The sequence below is a fragment of the Pelophylax lessonae genome (assembly GCF_965119305.1).
Source record: "Pelophylax lessonae genome assembly, chromosome: 1".
NCBI classification, from domain to species: Eukaryota; Metazoa; Chordata; class Amphibia; order Anura; family Ranidae; genus Pelophylax; species Pelophylax lessonae.
The window spans coordinates 572859083-572882551 of NC_138768.1; the positions used below are offsets into that span (position 1 = coordinate 572859083).

Below are 23469 nucleotides of genomic sequence, written 5' to 3' on the forward strand. Positions count from 1 at the left end.
CAGGGTTGATTGACCAGCTGTTTGCTGGTGGGGGAGGGGATCAACATGGTGTTGCAAGTGGAATGGAAGTAGCAATGGAAATATCCTGCAATGCTTTACCTGCTGCTATGTTAAAACAGGATTCTATTTCTACAACTGAAAACTCTGTCCCAGTGGAAGAGAAGATGATCGCTGAAACTCTTACCAGTGCAGCAGCAGCTATGGATTCTGCTGTGAAGACAACAGGAATAATAAATATCCCAGCAAGTATAAAAAATGACATTAATGTTAAAGCAATGAATGTGGTGGGTGGTGGTGAAGGGGTTAGTAATGCTGGGAAAAATGAAAATGTTATTTCTCCCCCTGCTCAGCAGAGGAAAGATTTGATTGCACAGATCAATCCCGAATCTGTGCAATCGTTATCTGCTAAGTGTGTGTCAGATAATTTAAAAAAAACTGATGGATTTTCTGCTGGGAGGAATGTTGGAAGCTATGCTTCAGCTTTGGGGAGTCGCACCAGGGTGGGTGGTGGGGATTCTGTTAATCACAATTCAGGGAGGTTTTTTGGGGGGCAGGTTAGTGGGTATAGGAGGAGGAATGTGGTACAGTTGAGGTGGGAGGGGGAAGGAACCCCAATAGTAAGAGGGAGGGTGGCTGAGTTGATTTTGGAAATGGGGTTTAAAGCCTGTGATATTTTTGCTTTAATTTGCCCGGTGGGGAGTTATGAATTTGATTTATCGTTTGTAAAACCTGAAAGTTTGGATCTCTTCTGGGAGAGATTTAGGAGGTGCAAGGGCCTTCAGCAGTGGAGAGGTTTGGTGCCAAAGGTAATTTCAAGGCAGCCTTTGATAAAGTCGGTGACCATTCTGGTGCGTAACGAATCCATACCAGAGGCTGATTTATTAGTATGGCTACGCCGATATGGCGAGGTCCTCACTCCACTGCGGAAGGTCCTTGATGAGCATGGGATATGGACAGGGGCCTGGACAGTGTCACTAAAATTGGGGGTGCTGGGCGATGTAGTTCAGCACCTTCCCTGCTCAGCCTTTCTGGGTAGGGATAGGCTGACCATTTTCTACCAAGGTCAGCCTAAGGTGTGTAATAAATGTGGTGATAAAGGCCACTTTGCATCGTCCTGCACCCACAAGAAGTGCTCACTGTGCCAGGATTTAGGCCATTTGGCCAGAGAATGCACCCAGATTCGGTGCAATTTGTGCCAGCAGCTGGGTCATCCATATAGCCAGTGCCCAGAGGCACTGCATAACTTGCCAGGATTGGAGACTGAGCTGCAGAGGCTTGATAAAGAAGATGAAGCAGCTGAAGTTAGAGAGGAAATTGTTGTTGCCCCTCCTGTGTCTGTTGTGTCAGATTCTGTTTCCCCTAGTGATGTGGTCCCTGAGTCTGTCCCTCCTGTGTCTGTTGTGTCAGATTCTGTTTCCCCTAGTGATGTGGTCCCTGAGTCTGTCCCTCCTTTTGTTCCTACATCTACTGTGCGTAGATCCTCCAGACTAGCGGAAACTGCTGGGGGGGCGGGTATAGTGGATCTTCCCCCTCGGCCTACTCCACCTCCAGTCCCTGTCTCTCGACACCGCAAACGCGGCCAAGAGGGTGCAGGGGTGCTGGATGGTGGTGGGGTCGATGGGGTTGAGGGAGGGGTGTCCATGTCCCATGTCTCACCCTCTGTTGTGGAGGATTCGGATGATGAGGGGTGGGAGAGGACAAAGAGGAAGAAAAAGAAGAAGAGGAAGACCAGTAAAGTGGTCGTTTCTTCCTTACAGTTAGAGCCAGGAGGGGTTCCTCTTGGCAACACATTTTCGGTTTTATCAGGGGAGGAGTTAGTATCTGATTTATCTACTTCTTTATCATCTATGGATGAGGGGGAGTCACATAGTGTAAAGAGAGCTGTTTCGGGTGATGAGAGTGTGGTGGAGGTTAAGAAACGACTACCCCAATCATCCTGATGGCAGTGCCCGCTCTGATAAAGGTGGCGACCATTAATGTCGCCAGCGTGAAATCTGCAAGAGCTCGTGATATTGCCTTATTTTTGCTCAGTGAGTTTGATGCTGAGATTTTATTTTTGCAAGAGACCTGGCTCAATACTTTGGCCGATGTCCATCTAGCAAAAAGGGAGTGGAGATGCGGTCCCTCCTTTTGGTCTCTTGCGGCTGAGCCTTGCAGCGGAGTTGCAGTTCTTTTTAAAACCGATATGGTAACATGCCGGCGGATAATTGAGGTAGAAATGGGGAGATGCATGGTCTTAGACGTCTCTGTTAGGGGGCAGGACCTGCGCCTGATCAATATCTATGGACCGCAGTCAAAATGGGACAGGAAATGCCTCTTCACAAAGATCAAGCCCTTCCTTTTTACATCCCAGCAGGTTGTCTTTGGAGGTGACTTTAACACCATAATTAGGCCTGAAGACAGGAGGGTCTCCATAGACAGGCTGGGTTATGATAGCGTTTTTCTTAGAGATATGGTTAGACAAGCAGGCCTGGTAGATGTGCACATTAAGCACTGCCCTGGCAGCACGGGATTCACGTTTCAGAGAGGGAATAGTCAGAGTAGGATAGATAGGTTTTTTTTAAAGGAGAACTCTGCTTTCTCGGCTCCTGAGTTGAGGGCGGTGGAGTTCTCTGACCACTGTATGCTGTCTGTGACTCTGAATGCCTCGGACACTCCACCCAGGGGAAGGGGTACCTGGAAACTGAATTCGGCTCTCCTGGAAGATGTAGAGGTAAGACAATCCTTTGAGGATTTTTTTCAGGCACAGGTTTCTATTCTGGACTTTTGCAGCAGTAAGTCAGAGTGGTGGGAGCTTGTGAAACAAAGGGCGATTGGACTTTTCAAGGCCATAAGTAAGAAGAAGCAGCTTGGTATGTATATTGCCTACCAGCATTTGCGGAGGAAGCTTGATCGTCTTGTCTCGTATGGAGGAGATCCAGGGGAGATCTCGGAGGTAAAGCTTCTTCTTAGGAAGTGTCAATACGACCGGCATGCCTCCTTGGTTCTGGAGAGAGATTATGGGAAATATCACTCGCCTGATCCTTACCAGAACTGTAAGCAAGGCATAGCAGTTAAGACGGTCATAGGTCTGAGGGATAGTACGGGTTCCCTGGTGAAGTCCGGATCAGGGATCCTGGAGATCTTCAGGTCATATTACGCAGACCTTCTGGGAAGAAAGGACCTTAGTCGGGACAGGATGGAAAGCTTTCTGGATTCTACTCCAGGATTGGGAAATGATACATTGCCTTTGATGGATTTGACAGAACCAATTTCAGCGGATGAGGTAGTTCGTGCTATAGAGAAGCTGGCTACCAAAAAGTCGCCTGGGCCAGATGGGTTGACAGCTGAATTTTACAAGTGTTTTAAGTCCATTCTGGCTCCCTTTTTAGCGGAGGTTTATAACAGCTGTTTAGAAGAGGGTTCTCTCCCTCCCTCCATGAGGCAATCCGCTGTGATTCTTCTGTCAAAAGGTAAAGACCCCTCAATAATTGAGAACTGGCGCCCCATCAGTCTTCTCAATGTTGATAGAAAGATCTTGGCGAAGATTCTTTTTTGGCGCTTGTCGTCAGTAGCAGGCGATTTGTTGTCCAATCATCAGCACTGCTCGGTCCAGGGCAGAAGTACCTTTTCAGCAATTTTAGCTGTCCGGGAGGCTTTGGAGCGATGCAGGGCTGCTGGATGGAGAAAGTACTTGCTGGCATTGGATCAGGCGAAGGCTTTTGATCGAGTCAATCATGAGTACCTGTATTTGCTACTTGGTAGATACGGCCTGCAGGGGAGGTTTATTGATTGGCTGAAAACATTATATAAAGGGGCTGAGAGCTTCCCACTTGTTAATGGTTGGGTTGGACGGCCTTTTGAGGTTGGCTCTGGTGTGCGCCAGGGGTGTCCTTTGAGCCCCCTGCTATATGTATTCGCAATCGACCCCTTCATAAGAAGGTTAGAGAGTGGATCGTTGTGTGGGGTGCCTTTGGGCATTGCTGGTGTGCCGCCTTTGAAGGTCGTGGCCTATGCCGATGATGTGTCTGTTATTATCTCTGGGATGGAGGAGGCGCAGGAGGTGGTCTCTGTGATAAAGCAGTACACTGAGGCTTCTGGCTCTAAAATCAATCATGAAAAGAGTGAAGTTTTCTGGATGGGTGAGGAGGGTGAAAGCTTCGAACTTCCGGATGCCTTCCCAGAGCCCCAGCAGGAATTTAAAGTGTTGGGCATCAAATTTGGTCCTGGTGACTATGGTCATCGAAATTGGGAAAGCAGGTTGTTGAATGCCAATGCCAAGGTGGCAAGCTGGAAGAAATGGAAACTTTCCTTGATGCCCTGATGACGTCAGCGCGTCTGACGAAACGTGCGTCGGGAACGTGAGACCGTGGAGTTTCGGGTTGGTGATACGCAGAAGCTTAGGAGCGTCCCGTACACCGAACCCATGCTGCATTTACTGCATGAAGGCGTTTGATTCTAATGTTTTGAGTAAGTGCAATTTCATTAATAAACCCTAATTACCAGAACATACTACACTATCGGAGTTTCCTTATCTTTCTCCCCACAAAAATATCCTGAAATACTTGGAGTTCCTTATGCGAGCTGAGTCTTATATCAAGGGACCTGAAGGATAGCTTGGAGGCATTTGTGGACCATCTACGCTGTTTTAGACCCCCTGTAATTAAGGGGTCCATCAGCTTTGGTAAGAAGTATTTACCCCGAGCACTGGGTGGAGAAAAGTTTCTTAAGGTGGAGGTCCCTCACTTGAAGTTGGAGTGATTTTCAGTCATTGCTGAGAGTTCTGTATTGCACTGGGCACTTTAAAGACTGTTGATATTTATTTACCAAGGACCTTTCACATTTAGGATTTTGTATATATTTATTTATTTATAATCATTTATTCACATATTTATGCACACAAGCACTTTTTGGTTGTGTTAAGTGTTGAGCGCAATTTATTCCACTCTTTTCACTTTTCTGCGATGCTGGGAAGATGGCGGGCCAGTGAAAAGTCTGAGAGTCCGACATGGCAAGCTTCCGGCTTATGTTGCCCCGTGTCTGAAAATACTTAGGCAGTGGCAGGTGACAGTGGGGGATATCAAGTCCCTCCCCAGAAAGCTTCTGGAGAAGAGGATTTTGGGCTCTGCTTTCAGTGAGTCGCTGACTTTAAGGGATTGCCCAGGCCCCATAATGAGGGAGGGGTTGCGTTTAATTAACTTAGGAAGAATCCCTTTGAAGTTTAGGGATCAAGCCTGGCTCGCTTTCCATGGAAGGCTCTATGTGAGAGGGAACCTGAAGCATCGCCCTGTGGATGATCGGGATTGTCCTAGAGCGGAGTGTGTTGGTAAAGTGGAGTCTATGGACCACTTTTTGCTCCAGTGTCCCTTTAACATAGAGGTGTATAAAAGGGTGGGGAGGGCTCTAGGCATCCCCTTTCTCTATCGCATGAGTTATGCGGAGTGGGTGTACGGGGCATTCCCGACTCGCTGGGATTTTGATTTGAATACACTTTTTCTAGTTAGTATAGTTGTCCGTTACTTCACGTGGAATGCACGGTGCCAGATTACCCTGCGGAAGAAAGTCCTCCCTGTCGAGGTGGTGGTGTACGATATTCTTGGTGAGGTTGGGAAGATTCGGGGTCTTGAGAAGGGCAGGGAGCCTCGAGCGGTCTGGATAAGGGCGTGGAGGAATATCAGACCTCAGAGGCGTAACTAGAACCTTCAGGGCCCCGATGCAAGAAACCATGAAGGGCCCCCCAGACCCCTGGCCGGGGCCCTTCCCTTCAAGCCCGGGGCTCTTCCCACTAATCCTGGGGCTCTTTAATCTCATTGCATGGCCTTTTATTATGGTCCCGCATCAGGATCCTTTCACAAGTTCTGCAGTGGGCCCCCTTCCTGCAATCTTGGGGCCTCCCCACAGTGGTGAAATGCCAGGGCCCGGTCGCAAGTGTGACCTTTGAGATCCTAGAAGTTCACCCACTGGTTTGCTACCGGGCCCCTTGGAGCATGGGGCCCGGTAGCGATTGCAACCCCTGCAACCCCTGTAGTTACGCCCCTGTCAGACCTGCTTTTGGTGAACTGTCCATCTCTGGGTGAAAAGCTTTTTTCCTATGCTATTTTTTTCACGCCCTTAGCTTTTGTTAGTTAATATCTTCATTTTTGAAGAAGGGCTGCATGCATAATGGGAGTGGTTTTGTTTCTTGACCTCGCAGGTTTGATGTCTGGTGTGGTGGTGTGAGTCTTATTAAGATAATTTTTTTTCCGGTAATGATGTGTTTCATGATGTGAGTTTTGTTTTTGCTGTAAAGGCAGTCTTTATTTGAGAGCAGAATTTGCTATGTATTTTTTTCCCCCCTTTTCATGTAAATATGTATATATTTATTTATGTATATTGATTTTATGCTTATTGATTGCAAGACTTTTAATAAACAAAATTGGGAAGAATGTCCCTTACATTGGTGGTCAGTGGGAAGAATGCTCCTTACATTGGTGGTCAGTGGAAAGAATGTCCCTTACATTGGTGGTCAGTGGGAAGAATGTCCCTTACATTGGTGGTCAGTGGGAAGAATGCTCCTTACATTGGTGGTCAGTGGAAAGAATGTCCCTTACATCGGTGGTCAGTGGGAAGAATGTCCCTTACATTGGTGGTCAGTGGGAAGAATGCTCCTTACATTGGTGGTCAGTGGAAAGAATGTCCCTTCCATTGGTGATCAGTGGGAAGAATGTCCCTTCCATTGGTGGTGAGTAGGAAAAATGCTCCCTACAGTGGTGGTCTTTTTTATTTAACCGTTCAGCTAAGAAGACATTTGTTGCTCTTGTTATATTGTGTTAATTTATGAAAACCTTAATTCTGGAAATGTACCTTTGTTGCACTTTATTTAATGTATGTGACTAACACGTAATATGGACAGTGCAAGATGTAGGCGGGCTTTGTGTGGGTGTGGCTTGAGTGTGGACGGGGACACAGGGGGCCCCATGATCTCTTATTGCCCGGGGGCCCCATGAGTTGTCAGTCCGCCCCTGAGTAACCCTGATCCAATTTCAGACTCACAAGCAATCTTTGAGTCTAACATAAATTTGCCTGCACTAACTAGGGGGTGCTACACATATCAAGGGTCTACTGTTTCTTACTTACTAGACAGCTTGGTCTGTTAAAGAAAGTTGAGAAATAAAAGACTGGCAGGATCAACAGGCAAAAATAAAGGATAAGAAAGCATACAGTAAACTATAGCAGCCACCACATTTAAGGACAGGTATGCTGCAATATAATAGGTTTTTGCTTTTAGTTTTAATAGCAGTTTAAGTATGGATATTTTATATTAGAACACGCATATACAGGCAGAAGCATATGAAATCGTGATTGCAGTTGATAGTGGGCAAGTGTATGAATGTGCACTGTGATAACCCCAAAAAACATGCCACTATGTTTTGTTTTTTTACATTGAGTGTTTTTTTACAGTCAACTTCAATTATAATAATTTGCACATCATGCAGTATTATTCCTGCGGGAAATATGAATGCAAAATAGCTAACATCTATAAGATAGCTACCAAAACATTAGTGAACATACCATTTTTATTTTAGGTTTGTTCCCAATTAGCTGGCATACGTTCAGCTAAATTTCTTTGTAAAATTACCCCATGTATACTATCATGTGTGGATCTCCACTAGCATCACATACTTGTTTTAAATGCAATTAGAGTATGCTGTAGCTGTTTGACGAGGGGGATCAATTGCATTAATGTACATTTTTTTTGTGTGTAAGGGTCCTTTCACACAAGCAGGTCGCTCAGCATCCGCTTTGCTCAGTGGGGGATCGATCCGCTGATCCCCGCTGAGCAGGCGGATGACGGATCCATCTCCACTCACTGTGCTGAGACAGACCTGTCAGAGCCCAGCTCTCCTCTATGGGGAGATTGGATGAAAATGGACAGGCGATCTGATCCGATCCTCCAGACAGATGAAAATAGGGTTACCATCCGTCTGGGTTTGGCAGACAGGATCTAATTGGATAGCACCGGGTGTCAGCGGACATGTCACCGCTGACATCCACTGCTCTATAGGGGTTAACGGAGGGTCCGTTTAGGTTCCACCTGAAAAACTGACAGGCGGATCTGATCGGAAACCCATGTGAAAGGGCCCTAAATCAGGCTGTCATGTTTACACCTTTTGAAAGTTCACTACCGTATGTGGATGTCATGTGGAACTTTAGCTTTACTTATGCTAACATCAGATATAAAGCTGGAATCTAGATACATCTATTCTTAGCAAAAGTATCACTCATGCACACTGGATGGACTGGGAGCTTGGGTTTTTTTTTCTGCCCCTACATGTTAGGTTGGCCATACAAAGTTTGACTCTCGGCCAGTTCAGCAGGAATCGGCCGAGATTGGAAGCATTTATGGGTAGGCTGAATGTACCAAATTGATCGATCGATCATCTTTGGTACAACCAAACTGCCAGATTTGCTTACAATTATCGCTAGTGGCTGCTATAGCTGCTAGCGATAATCACTGTCTTCTTCTGGTAGGGACGGGTTCCCCAGTCCGCCCCCACCCCAATGCTGGGCAAAGACAATGGCCCCGCAGGACTCATTCACATGTCAGCACTGTCTGTGTTCATGGGGGAATTGAGCAAATTTCATTCCTGCAACCGATGGTTGCAGAAAAAAAAATGTCTCCATGTATTGCCAGCCTTAGTCTATCTGCCCATGGACACCTAGGGGCATTTAGAGGCCCCTAACTAGTGCATCCAGGAGAAGCAGAGTTTTGGCAGAAAAAAAACTTGATGCTCCTAAACACATGTAAATGTCTTAAACGCACCTAAGTGCTAGTCACGTTTAGTGCTTAAGACTTCATTAATTTCAATAACCAGAAAAAAATATTATTCTGGCCAATTAAATGAATTAACGTCCAAGAGCTTCATGTGCCTAAATGCGTTACATGAGTTTATAAGCACCAAGCATTTTTTCTGCCAAAGCTCTGTTGCCAGGAGGAAAGGAGTCTAGGAGAGTTAGCAAAACGTCCAGTGTGCATGAGGCCTAACATTTTAGAGACATAATTCTCCTTTTCCCAGCCTCAAGCAAATCTTAACAAATGAACATCTGTATTCTGTTTCAGAAATCGCAGCTAAACGATGAAGTTAAAAATTATGTCAGTGAAGGTAATGAACTGTGTGGAGATTATCATAAATATCCATTCTCAGAATTTAAGCAGAGGTAAGAACTGCTATTGTAGAATGTTGTAGTTATGAAGTATCCTGCTTATAGTCGACTTATTCCATAATAATGCACCCTTAAAAGCAAAAAGCTCAAGAGACCAATGTACCGGAATGGAAATGTGTTTTCATGATTACATAATGATTACATAATGTGAAGTAATCAAATTGCAATGCACTAAAGTATTTTCAAGAGTGAATACCTTCCGAATTGAAATTGTATTTTTTTTTTCCATTACCATAATAAATCAACTCACAAGTTGCTAACAGTGGATTTGACGGACAAGTGTGTGCAATCACAATCTTGAGAAACAGTTGGCAATTTTTTTTGCTTTTTGCTTTTACAAGCAATTCTGATGATGTAGGAATGAGAATAATGAATGGCTGGTTCAACCTTTAAGTGGGAACCATAGTCTCTTTCTAAGGGATCACACAGGTTAAAGTATGTAAAGGACCAAACTTCCCTCCTTATTTGAATTACATATTTTTGTGGTAATGTAGTTATATTTTAGGAATTACTTTTTAGGTATTTGAGTTGATAAAAAGTGCAATATTATCTCCATCTATTGTATGTCTATGAAAGACTTGTGTATAAGGCTAGCCATACAAGCATAAATTCTAATAGATTCCTCCATCCACACTAAACAGCATGGATGGAGGGATCTCCGCTATCGCCTATCGGTTTCAAGCAGCCACAACATCTGCGGCTGCTTGAGTACCCAAATAGTGACTACATCTGATAGGATTCAGTCACTACAAATTGGAAATTCTGTGCTAGTGGATATAGTTAATGGCTGCTGCCTACCTCAAAATATAGTCTGAACGTCTATATTCAAATGTATATAGAAATGGTGAGGTGGGTGGCGCTGCCTAATAGTATTCTGGTATATTTGTAGTGGCGGTGATTGGGTGTATTGCACCACTGAGAAAATGTGTAATAGATAGTAATATAGTTAACACAGTTAGCATTAAATAATAATGGTAATATAACAGTAACAATCAATAATATAACAAGTGCATTAGGTGCAATAAGGTGATAGTGACCACAATATTATGATGAATATATAGAGAATACTGTAATAAAAATAAATGAGGTGCTAGGTGGCCAACATGTGACAAATTAAAATACAGTAATATCGGGAAATAGTTGGGATAAAATTGTGAAAGAAACAAAGTGACTCTGTGCTGGGTGAATCCAATTATTCAATTGGCAATGATAAATTCATTGAAATAAATAAGTAAATATAATAAAAAGCGATCTTAAACGCAAACTCTCAAAAAATGTGCCAATGTAAAACAATAAGTGAAAATTGTGATTATGAATTTTATAAGAAATATAAGAATATAAAAAATTAATAAAAAATTGTGATAAAAGTCCATAAAGTGATAAATTAGTTAATGAGGCTTCAAGACAAATTTGATGGGTGAATTCCGAGGTGATCCAGGTATTAGGTGCCGGGTGAGGAAACCAGTGCCCACCTTTCAGTATCCCCCACACTCACCAGAGCTCAGCACCCCTGCAGGGGTAACCAGCATGAAGTAAAATAAGGTATTCCCTCAGTCAGGTAAATCCTGTGTGACAATCTTCTCAGAGGTTATTTCTGGATCAGCTCTCCCATAAGTATAGTGAATTCAGTATAAACGATATGGCCTCATATATGTTTCACATCCATCAAGTAAATGGGCAGATTCCAGGTTATATAAAGAAGAAGAGCCTCATATGGTGAAGTACTGTATTAACTCACTTCTTTATTTGTATAAAAATATAGTACTCACATTTAAAAGCAGGTAAACGAATGCACAATGTAATAGGGACCACAAAACCCTCATTGGCGGTAACTTCCAGGACGCTATGCATTCCAGCGACCGGATCTGCGTTCCATTGGAGCGGAAATGACGTAATTACGCTCTGCTCGTTTCGTCACCATTGATGTCATCAGGAGCAGCGTCAATCACGCCATCTCCGCTGTTAATATACTAGTAGGTCACTAGGCAACCGGAATCGTCTCTGTGAATACCAAGCATTCCAGCCAATAGGTGAATTCTCATGTAAACAGTTAGATGTTGCCAGGTAGAAATTCCGACATGCAAATTACAGACGAATAGTCTACATGGCCAATGGGGGGAATTTATATGCACGCAATTGGTTGCTGGGCAGAAAATGTTAAAAACGATGTACTAAATAATGCCCACACAGACCGTGAGTAAATTGACAAGTAAAACAGCACAGTGTAATGATGGACAAGAAGCATCCACAATGGCAAACATACAAAACAAAAAGTGGATGTAATTAAGTTATACAGTTAGTTGGTATATAGTTGTATGGTTAACTAGTGTGCGTCTAAAAGTCAAAATATATATATAACGGAAGTGGGTGAGAGAATGGTCTGTGAGACCCAAAAATAATTGGATCTGAATATGAAATTGACAAAAATTATTAAAATATATATATTAAATATACATAAATTATTAGTGAAAATAAAATGAAGTGTATAAATTATTATTTAGTAGAAAATCGAATGAATGTCTAGGTATTAAGAGTGTGTTTAACATTAATGTAAAAAATCTCAATTAAAAGGAAACATATATAAATGAGAAAGAAATTGAGAAAAAATTATTATAAAAAATATAAATAGGAAAAAATGAGAGAATATATAAATATATATAGATGGGGGAAAAATCGAGAGCCCTTCCTGTGGTCCAGTAACCATATTTTACTGAGTCACACAATTCAGTAATAAAGGACAGCAGCTAATTCTAATATATATATAGAGAGTTCTTCAGCATTTATAAGTGTTCAGAAGAAATTATACCACAGATAAAATACAGCAATACAATGGAGATTATAAATCATTAAATATTAAAACATAAACATGTTAGTATATTGAGTATAAAAATCTGGGTGTATAGTGTATAAAAATAAGTATAAAATATATACATTTCTTAAAAACATGTTTTATATTTGGAATGAAAGATTTAGGAGATAGAATAGTAGCCACATAGGTAGATTTGTATTGGTGCATATGCATAAAATTGTATATTATGGTAGGAAACTGAATTTTTTGGGAGTTAAGTCTGATAACCAATTACTAAAGGGAGGACAGTATACCGTAGGTATTATACTGATGTAGGAATATAAAATCGGGGGGGGGGGGGGGGGATCACTTATTAGATAAGAGAATTTAAATATTAAAAAGTCTACAGGAAAAAAATATGAAAATATTAATATTACATATTGAGGGTCGATATTGTGAAAAATTATGCTAAAACCAGAAATAAAGGGATATAATATTAAAAATCAGAAGTAAAACAGTTCAAATCTATGTCCAAGTTGAGTCCTCCAGGTTGAAGAGATTCAATTTGGTATATCCATCTGGTCTCGTTTTGTGATATTTTCTGGTTTTGTTCTCTCCTCTCCAATGATCTTTTATTGTGTCTATTCCGTAAAATATTAGACCTTTTGGATTACGGTTATGTACATCTCGAAAATGTTTTGACAAATGTAAGTAAGTATGTAAGGGCCAATCATACTTAAAAGACAGCACCCAATTAATTAGAGAGATACAACATCTCAAATTAGGGGATTCGTGGATTCTGGTAGCAATTGACGCTAACTCATTGTATACCGGTATCAACCAGAAAGATGGCCTAGAAGGGGTCAAAAAAGCCTTATTCGAAGAGACAGATTTGAAACATGCCCAAATTAATTATATACTGGAAGGATTCCAACTAGCAATGGCCAAAAACTATTTCTGGTATGATAAAACGTTTTATGTGCAAACCAAGGGAGTCGCGATGGGGGCTCGTTATGCCCCCAGTGTCTCAAATATTTTTATGAACATGTTAGAGGAAAAAATGACATATGGAAAGAATATACCACACGTACGGTTCTACCGCCGCTACATAGATGACATAATCATGATGTGGGAGGGGACTCAGGAAACTCTGGATTCTTTTATACAAGAACTCAATGACAACCAATATGGTATAAAATTTACAGGAAGCTACAATAGGGAGCAGATTGATTTTTTGGACCTTCAAATTTTTTGAGAAAATGATGACCTGCAAACTAAGACATACTTCAAACCTACCGACAAAAATGGTTATATCCCCACGTCCAGCTGCCACCATCCCAAATGGAAGCAGAACATACCCAAAGGACAATATATGAGGATTAGATGGAATTGCACTAAATTGGAAGATTATGAAATTCATGCAGACAAACTCACTACTAGGATTGAAGAGAAAGGATACCATAGACCTACCTTAGAAGGAACCAAGAACCAAATCAAGAACATGCAGAGAGAGGACCTACTTAATAATAAAACAAGGAATAATAAATAAAATTTTGATTGTGCTTTTATCACTGGTTTTAACAAACAATATAAAACTGTAAGAATATTTAATAATAAATATCTTGCGCTCGTACTTATGTCAGAATATTTATACTGCTCTGAATATAGCAGTGTATTTATTTATGGTTAATAAGCAAAGATCTGTGAAAAAGGAGAGTCTTCACCTATTGCCATAAATCAATGTCGTGAATTCTTTTTAATTGATTAATTTCTTTTTAAAAGCATATACCAATCTTAGTGAGTACAGTCTACAGTGTGGAATATATATAAAAATATTTATTCGCCAGACATGTAAACACAATATATGATCAAACAAGAAATGACACAAAAAGATAACTTCTACAGAAAAATACTAACTTCAAATAATCAATGCAATGTGATGTTTAGCTCAATAATGAAAGTGAAACTAAAACAAAGTGAAAGTAAAACGAAAGTAAAACGAAAGCAAGATTACCATTTCTTCCCAGGTATAGTATAAGCCATAAATTAATGTTCTATAAAAACAGACTACAATGGTCTGCGAATCACACGGCCCAAAGTCATTCCACTGCAGAAGGAATGAGAATAAGCCATGCAAAACGGAAGATTTAAAATTGCAAATAATGCACTGAATCTGATATTAATAAAAATGTATAAAAACAAAAATCAGCTTTTTAGAGAAAAATATACCATGGCTTATACGGCTGGGATTGTAATCTCATTACCCTTAAATATGCAATATAAAACATATAAGGAAAGAATAAACAATTGTTGAATAAAATCAAATAATACAGCAAGGCATAATTACCACACTTAAGATGGTGTTACCAGAGTCCTAAGATGGATGCCAGTGAGGGAGGAGTTTCCTCCAAGTTTCAGATGAATGATGTGGATCAGGGAGTATGTCTGCATGAGTCTATTGAAAAATGTAATAGCGTGTGTGGTGTAAGTGTGAGGTGTGTTGTCAGTAGTGTAAAGTGATGTGTCCTCTCTCTCATCTGGGTTGGTCTTTTATATGGTAAGAACAAAGAGCTATAAAAATTACCATAAGTAAAACCCAGAGGGATGAAACATTATCCCAATTGGTTGGGATATTCTATACCTAAACTGGTGAGGTCAGAGACACACCCCTTTTGATAATTAACCCCATACTTGGTCTAATAAAATTAAGGATGATTCCTCTATATGTAAGATTAATCATATAACACAACATAAAACTTTGTCCAGACTACCAGTACATACATAAATGTCCACCTGTATCTTGGCAAGTAATGCCATTTCAATAATTATATTATTTAACACAATATAATATTTTTATATTGGAATATCTCAAATTATCTCAAGACTGCACCTGGTATTTCGCCTCCAGAGGGCAGTATCGTATCGTTCATTAGATTTTGTATTTAACATAATTTGAAACAATTACCCATCATGTTCTTATCTGATGACCTCTCTGACCTCTGGCTAGTGAATAGCCATTACTTATTTGGATTCTGACATAACTGTCAGGCATCCAGACTAGGATAGGAAGATCTATAGTGTCATAAAAACTTACACCAGACCTACACACAAACTTCTCTGAAATGAGGTAATTAGTAACGAGATACACATGTCTTTACACTTATTAGAAAAGTATACTTATATATATATGTATATTATATATCTAATATTATATAAGTATCAAGTTCACACTTCTATATTAATAAGAATACAATGTATTATCGTTAATATACATCTTATATATGATGATGTTTTCTATAAAAACTTATATGGTTCATCTTTAAATGTCTGCTAGAATATACTGGGGTATTGTCCATTGTTATATACTTATAGACAGACTGAGATATCCCCCTTAACATAGCGTCAGACTGACTAAGTTTTATCTGATCGAGATGTCAAAAGGGATCTTATTTACGATTACATAGAAATACAAAGATCTCTGTTGAAACCATAGACCCTTTGTAAGCCTGTGAGAGACATTTTGTTTAACAAGTATATATGAACTTTGTTTCACCCTGAAAACAAGATGGACGCCAGGCAGCACCATTCAGAATCTCTTATGCATAATGTGAAATACACATGGCTTTTAAAATCATTTTTCTTTTTACCTATTATTATTTTAATCAACCCCCAATAACCCCGACATATCCCCCCCTTTCTTCCCAGTAGACAAGTGAGCAACTTAGGCCTATCTGGAAAGAAAGCTTTTTAAGGAGTAGTGGAAAAAAAAAATGTCTTGTTCTCTTTTTGTAAGAGAATAGTTCATATTGGGAATTGTTCATAACTTTTAAGTAAAGCGGTAAAAATGAAATTGAGAAAAAAAAATCAGTTCAAAATGTCAGTTCGTAGCGACTTTGCTGGTGTTAGCTATGTCACAAACTGTTCCTTGTTAGTCTCTTTAAATTCTGATCTCCTAGTAAAGAAACTCAAATGTTCCTTGAAATCTGCATCTCCAGCTTGCAAAGTCTTGATGGAGACAGAAATTAACTGCCGCAATGGCATTAGCAACTACCATTCAAAGCGCAGTAAAACGATGTTGGCAATCAGGAATCCGAGAAATCTGTTTGGATGTTCAACCTTGGATATTGGTTGGATAATGAATGGTTTCAGCATGGTCTAGAGTGTCATACACCTAGACTGAGGTTTTGCTCACATGTGCAATGCACCATTCTCACATCTCCTTCAATTGAAAACAGGAGGTAGTGTGATTCCTCTCAATGGATTTCCTCGGATCAAATGCACAAAGATCTGTAGAAACAAATCTTCCTCTCCTTCAACAAGAATCTGTGGCGTCTCGCAGCTTGATTCCTGAAGAGGGACCTGATGCAATGAGGGGTTCCATCCTGAGCTGTGCTCTAAGGAGAGACGACCCATCCGATCGCTGTGTCTTTTGGCAAACATCATCGTCTGTACCAATCAACGACCTGGCATGGAAGGTTAATCTCTTCCTATTAGATGAAACATACAGTATGAATATACATTCTTATCAATTGACATTTCAATGCGATGTTGGTACCCTAAGCTTTCTCAGAGTTCTCCTTTACTCCACCGTGCGATCAGCCTTTTATATGAGCACCACGGAAGGTGAAACTATATATGCAATCTTTCCTAGGGCGACTGACTTCTGGGGGCTTATTAACATGGGACTGTATTTATCACCATGGATACTACGCATTGAACAATTATACAATGATACAATATTTTGTTTAAAGTTTACCTACTACTTAGGGAAAAATATAATATCTCCCCCTTTGGGGCATCAATGCAATTTATTGTAGGCAACAAACTACCTGGCATTGAGGATTCCTTCTTGGTTACCGTATACAACCTTTAACCTCTTGACTGCATTACGTCATTAGGGTTTGATCCTCCTTGGTATCACCGTCATTGGCGATTTTTCAAAATGTGCCCGCTTTAAGCGACCTGTTTGAGTCAGAGGGATGAAGTGACCACTGAAAAATAGGAGGGTAGTTAGTATCTCACAACCAAGATCCCCCCCTGACAGGGATTTCAGGATCCTCAATGCTGTGACCTGGGATAAAAGGGTGTTAGAACCTCTGTATCCTATACTTCTATTCAGTGTATCGCTTTGATTCCTGCCACTTGGGCATTTAAGGATTTTATGGCCTTTGGCTGGCTACAGGATTTGTTCCTAGAGATGGATTTTATTTTAGTTCTGGGCTGCAGTGCCCTGAGTGAACCAATTGATCAGCTGTTGCAACTTGGCTTCTATTCTGCTGAAAACTTTACAGAGTTCAATTATTGGCTCCGCCTCCTGCGGTGCCTATGTCTCTCGGGTTCAGACATATGGGACAGATCCCCATCAGAACCAGTTACTTGGTTCTGGCGTGAGGTCTGGGCCTTAATGTCACTTGAACTTCCCGAGGATTTTGGGGAACCCTAGGATGGGGCAAATCCCTATTTATTTGTGGGTGTCCCCCCCCTTGTTAATGGGATGTCCGGTGTCCTCCTTAAGGTATCCGGTGTCCCCTTGGGGCCTAGGTGGCATATCACCTGTTACTAAACTTATTATTATGTACATGGGCAATGCATCAAAGCACAGGGATTTAAATTCCAGATGGTTGTACTCAGCTCCTTCATTGAAGGGTGTTAGGCACTTTTGAGTACAGTAAAAAAAAATTTCAGTGGGGCTTTGGTGCTGTGTACATTTTAAATTGTAGATCACAGCTCTAGCAGCAGTGAAGTTTTATATGGGCTGCATTTTAAATGACATCCTGCAGGCACAACACAGAAAGTTGTTTTCATAGGCCTCAAGATGATCAATAAAGTTTAAGGACCTTTTATTAACAAAAAAAAATATACAGGACAGTACTCTTTTTAAAACTTTTAAATTCTGGAGGTGCATGGTGTCTTTTTAGGGGTGCTAGTCTTTTTGCAATGACCTGATATGACTCATACCTATTTATGCATGGCTGCCCAATTTCTGCCCTCCTATATTAGGAATATGGCTGGGGTAGGACATGGACTCTTTGCCTGCTTCCCCCCCCTTGTCTGGGTCATAACCAACAGACTGGGAATCATATCTGGGTCTATGAATAATTACATCATATTTAAAGCAGGACTAATAACGCATTGCCCATGTGTATGGACACCATGACCTTATGGAACTCTGCTATGTATTTACTTATGAGTTCCTGTCATGACATGAACTGTTACATTTTTATTTATTATTATTTTTTTCAAAATTTTCTACTGCTGATTACTCGGCAACTTTTTGCTAGAAAACATTTTTCCTTGCTCAAAACTTCCTAATTATTGCATTAATCATTAACATTTCACTTTCAATGGTTACTTTCATTACAGTTTACTTGATAAAACTTCTGCCACATTTCTACTTAATTTTACAGTTTCACGCTACATTCTCTTAACGTATGTGTCCCAATAGAGGTTACTTTCACCTGCTCAAGGAGGTTCCTTATCTCATACTCTCATTTATTTGAAGTGGAGATTGAAACTTTACTAAACTCCTTTTTGCTGAGCCTTCTGGTGCAGTTCCTCATAAAGATACAGTAAGATTAGCCATGACCAAAAAGTATGTGATCACACTTCCTGACGTCTCTTGGTGTTAGATAAGCTATTGGTGAGTTCATACATACAGGTTGTCCTCCACCCATGTCAGATGCCCTTTATTGGCCCGACTTCTGAGGATTTTGATATATGACTCTAACCAGCATTTACATATTCCACCATTTCAGACTCAGAGAGGTGTTTCCACACATTTATGATCTGTGCCAAATCCACTGGAGTTGTGGCATTACCACTAGGGACTCACACCTTGCCAGAGTTGGCAGCGTGAACATTACCTGCTGTAGGCATTATTAATTAAGGCATTTCTATCACATTCACAATTAAAAAAAAATTATTCAAAAAAAAAAAATTTTTTTTTTTTTTTTCAAAGTTATTGATTATGTCACCTGATCAATATTTATGATTGGCATATGTAAGAAATCAATAATTATCTCAGCAGTGCCTCCATTATATGTAAGAATATTTAATAATAAATATCTTGCGCTCGTACTTATGTCAGAATATTTATACTGCTCTGAATATAGCAGTGTATTTATTTATGGTTAATAAGCAAAGATCTGTGAAAAAGGAGAGTCTTCACCTATTGCCATAAATCAATGTCGTGAATTCTTTTTAATTGATTAATTTCTTTTTAAAAGCATATACCAATCTTAGTGAGTACAGTCTACAGTGTGGAATATATATAAAAATATTTATTCGCCAGACATGTAAACACAATATATGATCAAACAAGAAATGACACAAAAAGATAACTTCTACAGAAAAATACTAACTTCAAATAATCAATGCAATGTGATGTTTAGCTCAATAATGAAAGTGAAACTAAAACAAAGTGAAAGTAAAACGAAAGTAAAACGAAAGCAAGATTACCATTTCTTCCCAGGTATAGTATAAGCCATAAATTAATGTTCTATATAAACAGACTACAATGGTCTGCGAATCACACGGCCCAAAGTCATTCCACTGCAGAAGGAATGAGAATAAGCCATGCAAAACGGAAGATTTAAAATTGCAAATAATGCACTGAATCTGATATTAATAAAAATGTATAAAAACAAAAATCAGCTTTTTAGAGAAAAATATACCATGGCTTATACGGCTGGGATTGTAATCTCATTACCCTTAAATATGCAATATAAAACATATAAGGAAAGAATAAACAATTGTTGAATAAAATCAAATAATACAGCAAGGCATAATTACCACACTTAAGATGGTGTTACCAGAGTCCTAAGATGGATGCCAGTGAGGGAGGAGTTTCCTCCAAGTTTCAGATGAATGATGTGGATCAGGGAGTATGTCTGCATGAGTCTATTGAAAAATGTAATAGCGTGTGTGGTGTAAGTGTGAGGTGTGTTGTCAGTAGTGTAAAGTGATGTGTCCTCTCTCTCATCTGGGTTGGTCTTTTATATGGTAAGAACAAAGAGCTATAAAAATTACCATAAGTAAAACCCAGAGGGATGAAACATTATCCCAATTGGTTGGGATATTCTATACCTAAACTGGTGAGGTCAGAGACACACCCCTTTTGATAATTAACCCCATACTTGGTCTAATAAAATTAAGGATGATTCCTCTATATGTAAGATTAATCATATAACACAACATAAAACTTTGTCCAGACTACCAGTACATACATAAATGTCCACCTGTATCTTGGCAAGTAATGCCATTTCAATAATTATATTATTTAACACAATATAATATTTTTATATTGGAATATCTCAAATTATCTCAAGACTGCACCTGGTATTTCGCCTCCAGAGGGCAGTATCGTATCGTTCATTAGATTTTGTATTTAACATAATTTGAAACAATTACCCATCATGTTCTTATCTGATGACCTCTCTGACCTCTGGCTAGTGAATAGCCATTACTTATTTGGATTCTGACATAACTGTCAGGCATCCAGACTAGGATAGGAAGATCTATAGTGTCATAAAAACTTACACCAGACCTACACACAAACTTCTCTGAAATGAGGTAATTAGTAACGAGATACACATGTCTTTACACTTATTAGAAAAGTATACTTATATATATATATATATTATATATCTAATATTATATAAGTATCAAGTTCACACTTCTATATTAATAAGAATACAATGTATTATCGTTAATATACATCTTATATATGATGATGTTTTCTATAAAAACTTATATGGTTCATCTTTAAATGTCTGCTAGAATATACTGGGGTATTGTCCATTGTTATATACTTATAGACAGACTGAGATATCCCCCTTAACATAGCGTCAGACTGACTAAGTTTTATCTGATCGAGATGTCAAAAGGGATCTTATTTACGATTACATAGAAATACAAAGATCTCTGTTGAAACCATAGACCCTTTGTAAGCCTGTGAGAGACATTTTGTTTAACAAGTATATATGAACTTTGTTTCACCCTGAAAACAAGATGGACGCCAGGCAGCACCATTCAGAATCTCTTATGCATAATGTGAAATACACATGGCTTTTAAAATCATTTTTCTTTTTACCTATTATTATTTTAATCAACCCCCAATAACCCCGACAAAACAGTTGAAATTTTTTTTAATAAATATTGTCCGATTTTAAGATCCGACAAGACCTTCTCTAAAAATTTACCAAACAAACCAAAATGTATCTACCAGAAAGCCCCTACATTGAGGAACAGGCTTGTCCACAATGTAGTAGATCCACCGAACCAGGTGAAAATATTTCCCGACATGAAGGGCTTTATCCGATGTCGAAAGTGCTTGGCCTGTAAAAATAATCCTGCACAACAGAAAAAGACTACACAATTCAAATCTAATGTTAACAAAATAACTTTTCAGATAAGAAATCTGATTACTTGCCATAGCACACACATCACTCATGTTATTGAATGCCCTTGCTGGCTTCAATATGTTGGCAGGACCACTAGGCCTCTCTCAGTTCGTATAAGAGAGCACATTAGCAATATTAAAAAAGGCTTTCCAAAGCACAGTTTGTCAAAACATTTTCGGGATGTACATAACCGTAATCCAAAAGGTCTAATATTTTATGGAATAGACACAATAAAAGAACATTGGAGAGGAGAGAACAAAACCAGAAAAATATCACAAAACAAGACCAGATGGATATACCAACTTGAATCTCTCCAACCTGGAGGACTCAACTTGGACATAGATTTGAACTGTTTTATTTCTGATTTTTAATATTATATCCCTTTATTTCTTGTTTTAGCATAATTTTTCACAATATCGGCCTTCAATATGTAATATTAATATTTTTATATTTTTTCCTATAGACTTTTTAATATTTAAATTCTCTTATCTAATAAGGGATTCCCCCCCCCCCATTTTATATTCCTACATCGGTATAATACTTAAGGTATACTGCCCTCTCTTTAGTACCACTCTTTAGTGGTTATCAGACTTAACCCCCAAAAAATTCAGTTTCCTACCATTATATACAATTTTATGCAAATGCACCACTACAAATCTACCTATGTGGCTATTTTTCTATCTCCTAATTCTTTCATTCCAAATATAAAACAAGTTTTTAAGAAATTTATATATTTTATACTTATTTTTTTACACTAAAAACCCAGATTTTTGTACTCAATATACTAACATGTTTATGTTTTAATATTTAATGATTTATAATCTCCATTGTATTGCTGTATTTTATCTGTGGTATAATTTCTTCTGAACACTTATAAATGCTGAAGAACTCTCTATATATATTAGAATTAGCTGCTGTCATTTATTACTGAATTGTGTAACTACTGTAAAATATGGTTACTGGACCACAGGAATGGCTCTCGATTTTTTCCCCATCTATATATATTTATATATTCTCTCATTTTTTTCTATTTATATTTTTTATAATTTTTTTCCCAATTTCTTTCTCATTTATATATGTTTCACTTTTAATTGAGATTTTTTACATCATTACACTCTTAATACCTCGACATTCATTCGATTTTCTACTAAATAATAATTTATACACTTCATTTTATTTTCACTATTTATGTATATTTAATATATATATATTAATCATTTTTGTCAATTTCATATTCAGATCCAATTATTTTTTGGGTCTCACAGACCATTCTCTCACCCACTTCCGTTATATATATATTTTGACTTTTAGACGCACGTCGCACACCAGTTAACCATACAATTATATACCAACTAACCGTATAACTTAATCGCATCCACTTTTTTGTTTTGTACGTTTGCCATTGTGGGATGCTTCTTGTCCATCATCACACTGTGCTGTTTACTTGTCAATTAACTCACAGTCTGGTGTGGGCATTATTTGGTACATGGTTTTTTAACATCTTTCTGCCCAGCATGTCCGTAATTTCTACCCGGCAACATCTGACGGTTTACATGAGGATTCACCCTATTGGCTGGAACGCTTGGTATTTACAGAGGACTATTCCGGTGCCTAGTAACCTACTAGTGTATTAACAGCAGAGATGGCGTTATTGACGCTGCTCCTGATGACGTCAATGGTGATGAAACGCGTAGAGCGTAATTACGTCATTTCCGCTCCACTGGAACACAGATCCGGTCGCTGGAACGCATAGCGTCCCGGAAGTTTACCGCCAGCCGAGGGTTTTGCGGTCCCTATTACATTGTGCATTCGTTTACCCTGCTTTTAAATGTGAGTACTATATTTTTATACAAATAAAGAAGTGAGTTTATACAGTACTTTCACCATATGAGGCTCTTCTTCTTTATATAACCTGGAATCTGCCCATTTACTTGATGGATGTGAAACATATATGAGGCCATATCGTTTATACTGAATTCCACTATACTTATGGGAGACCTGATCCAGAAATAACCTCTGAGGAGATTGGCACACAGGATTTACCTGGCTGAGGGAATACCTTATTTTACTTCATGCTGGTTACCCCTGCAGGGGTGC

General features: G+C 39.3%; 1 protein-coding gene across 2 annotated transcripts in view; it reads left to right on the top strand.

Moving 5' to 3' along the window:
* The window catches only part of GC (GC vitamin D binding protein), a 233924-nt gene that overhangs the window by 151842 nt on the left and 58613 nt on the right, over positions 1–23469 (top strand). For both annotated transcript variants that reach the window (XM_082243262.1, XM_082243263.1), the window contains exon 10: positions 9080–9177. In XM_082243262.1, the coding sequence (XP_082099388.1) occupies positions 9080–9177 (98 nt within the window). The remainder of the gene's footprint in view (positions 1–9079; positions 9178–23469) is intronic.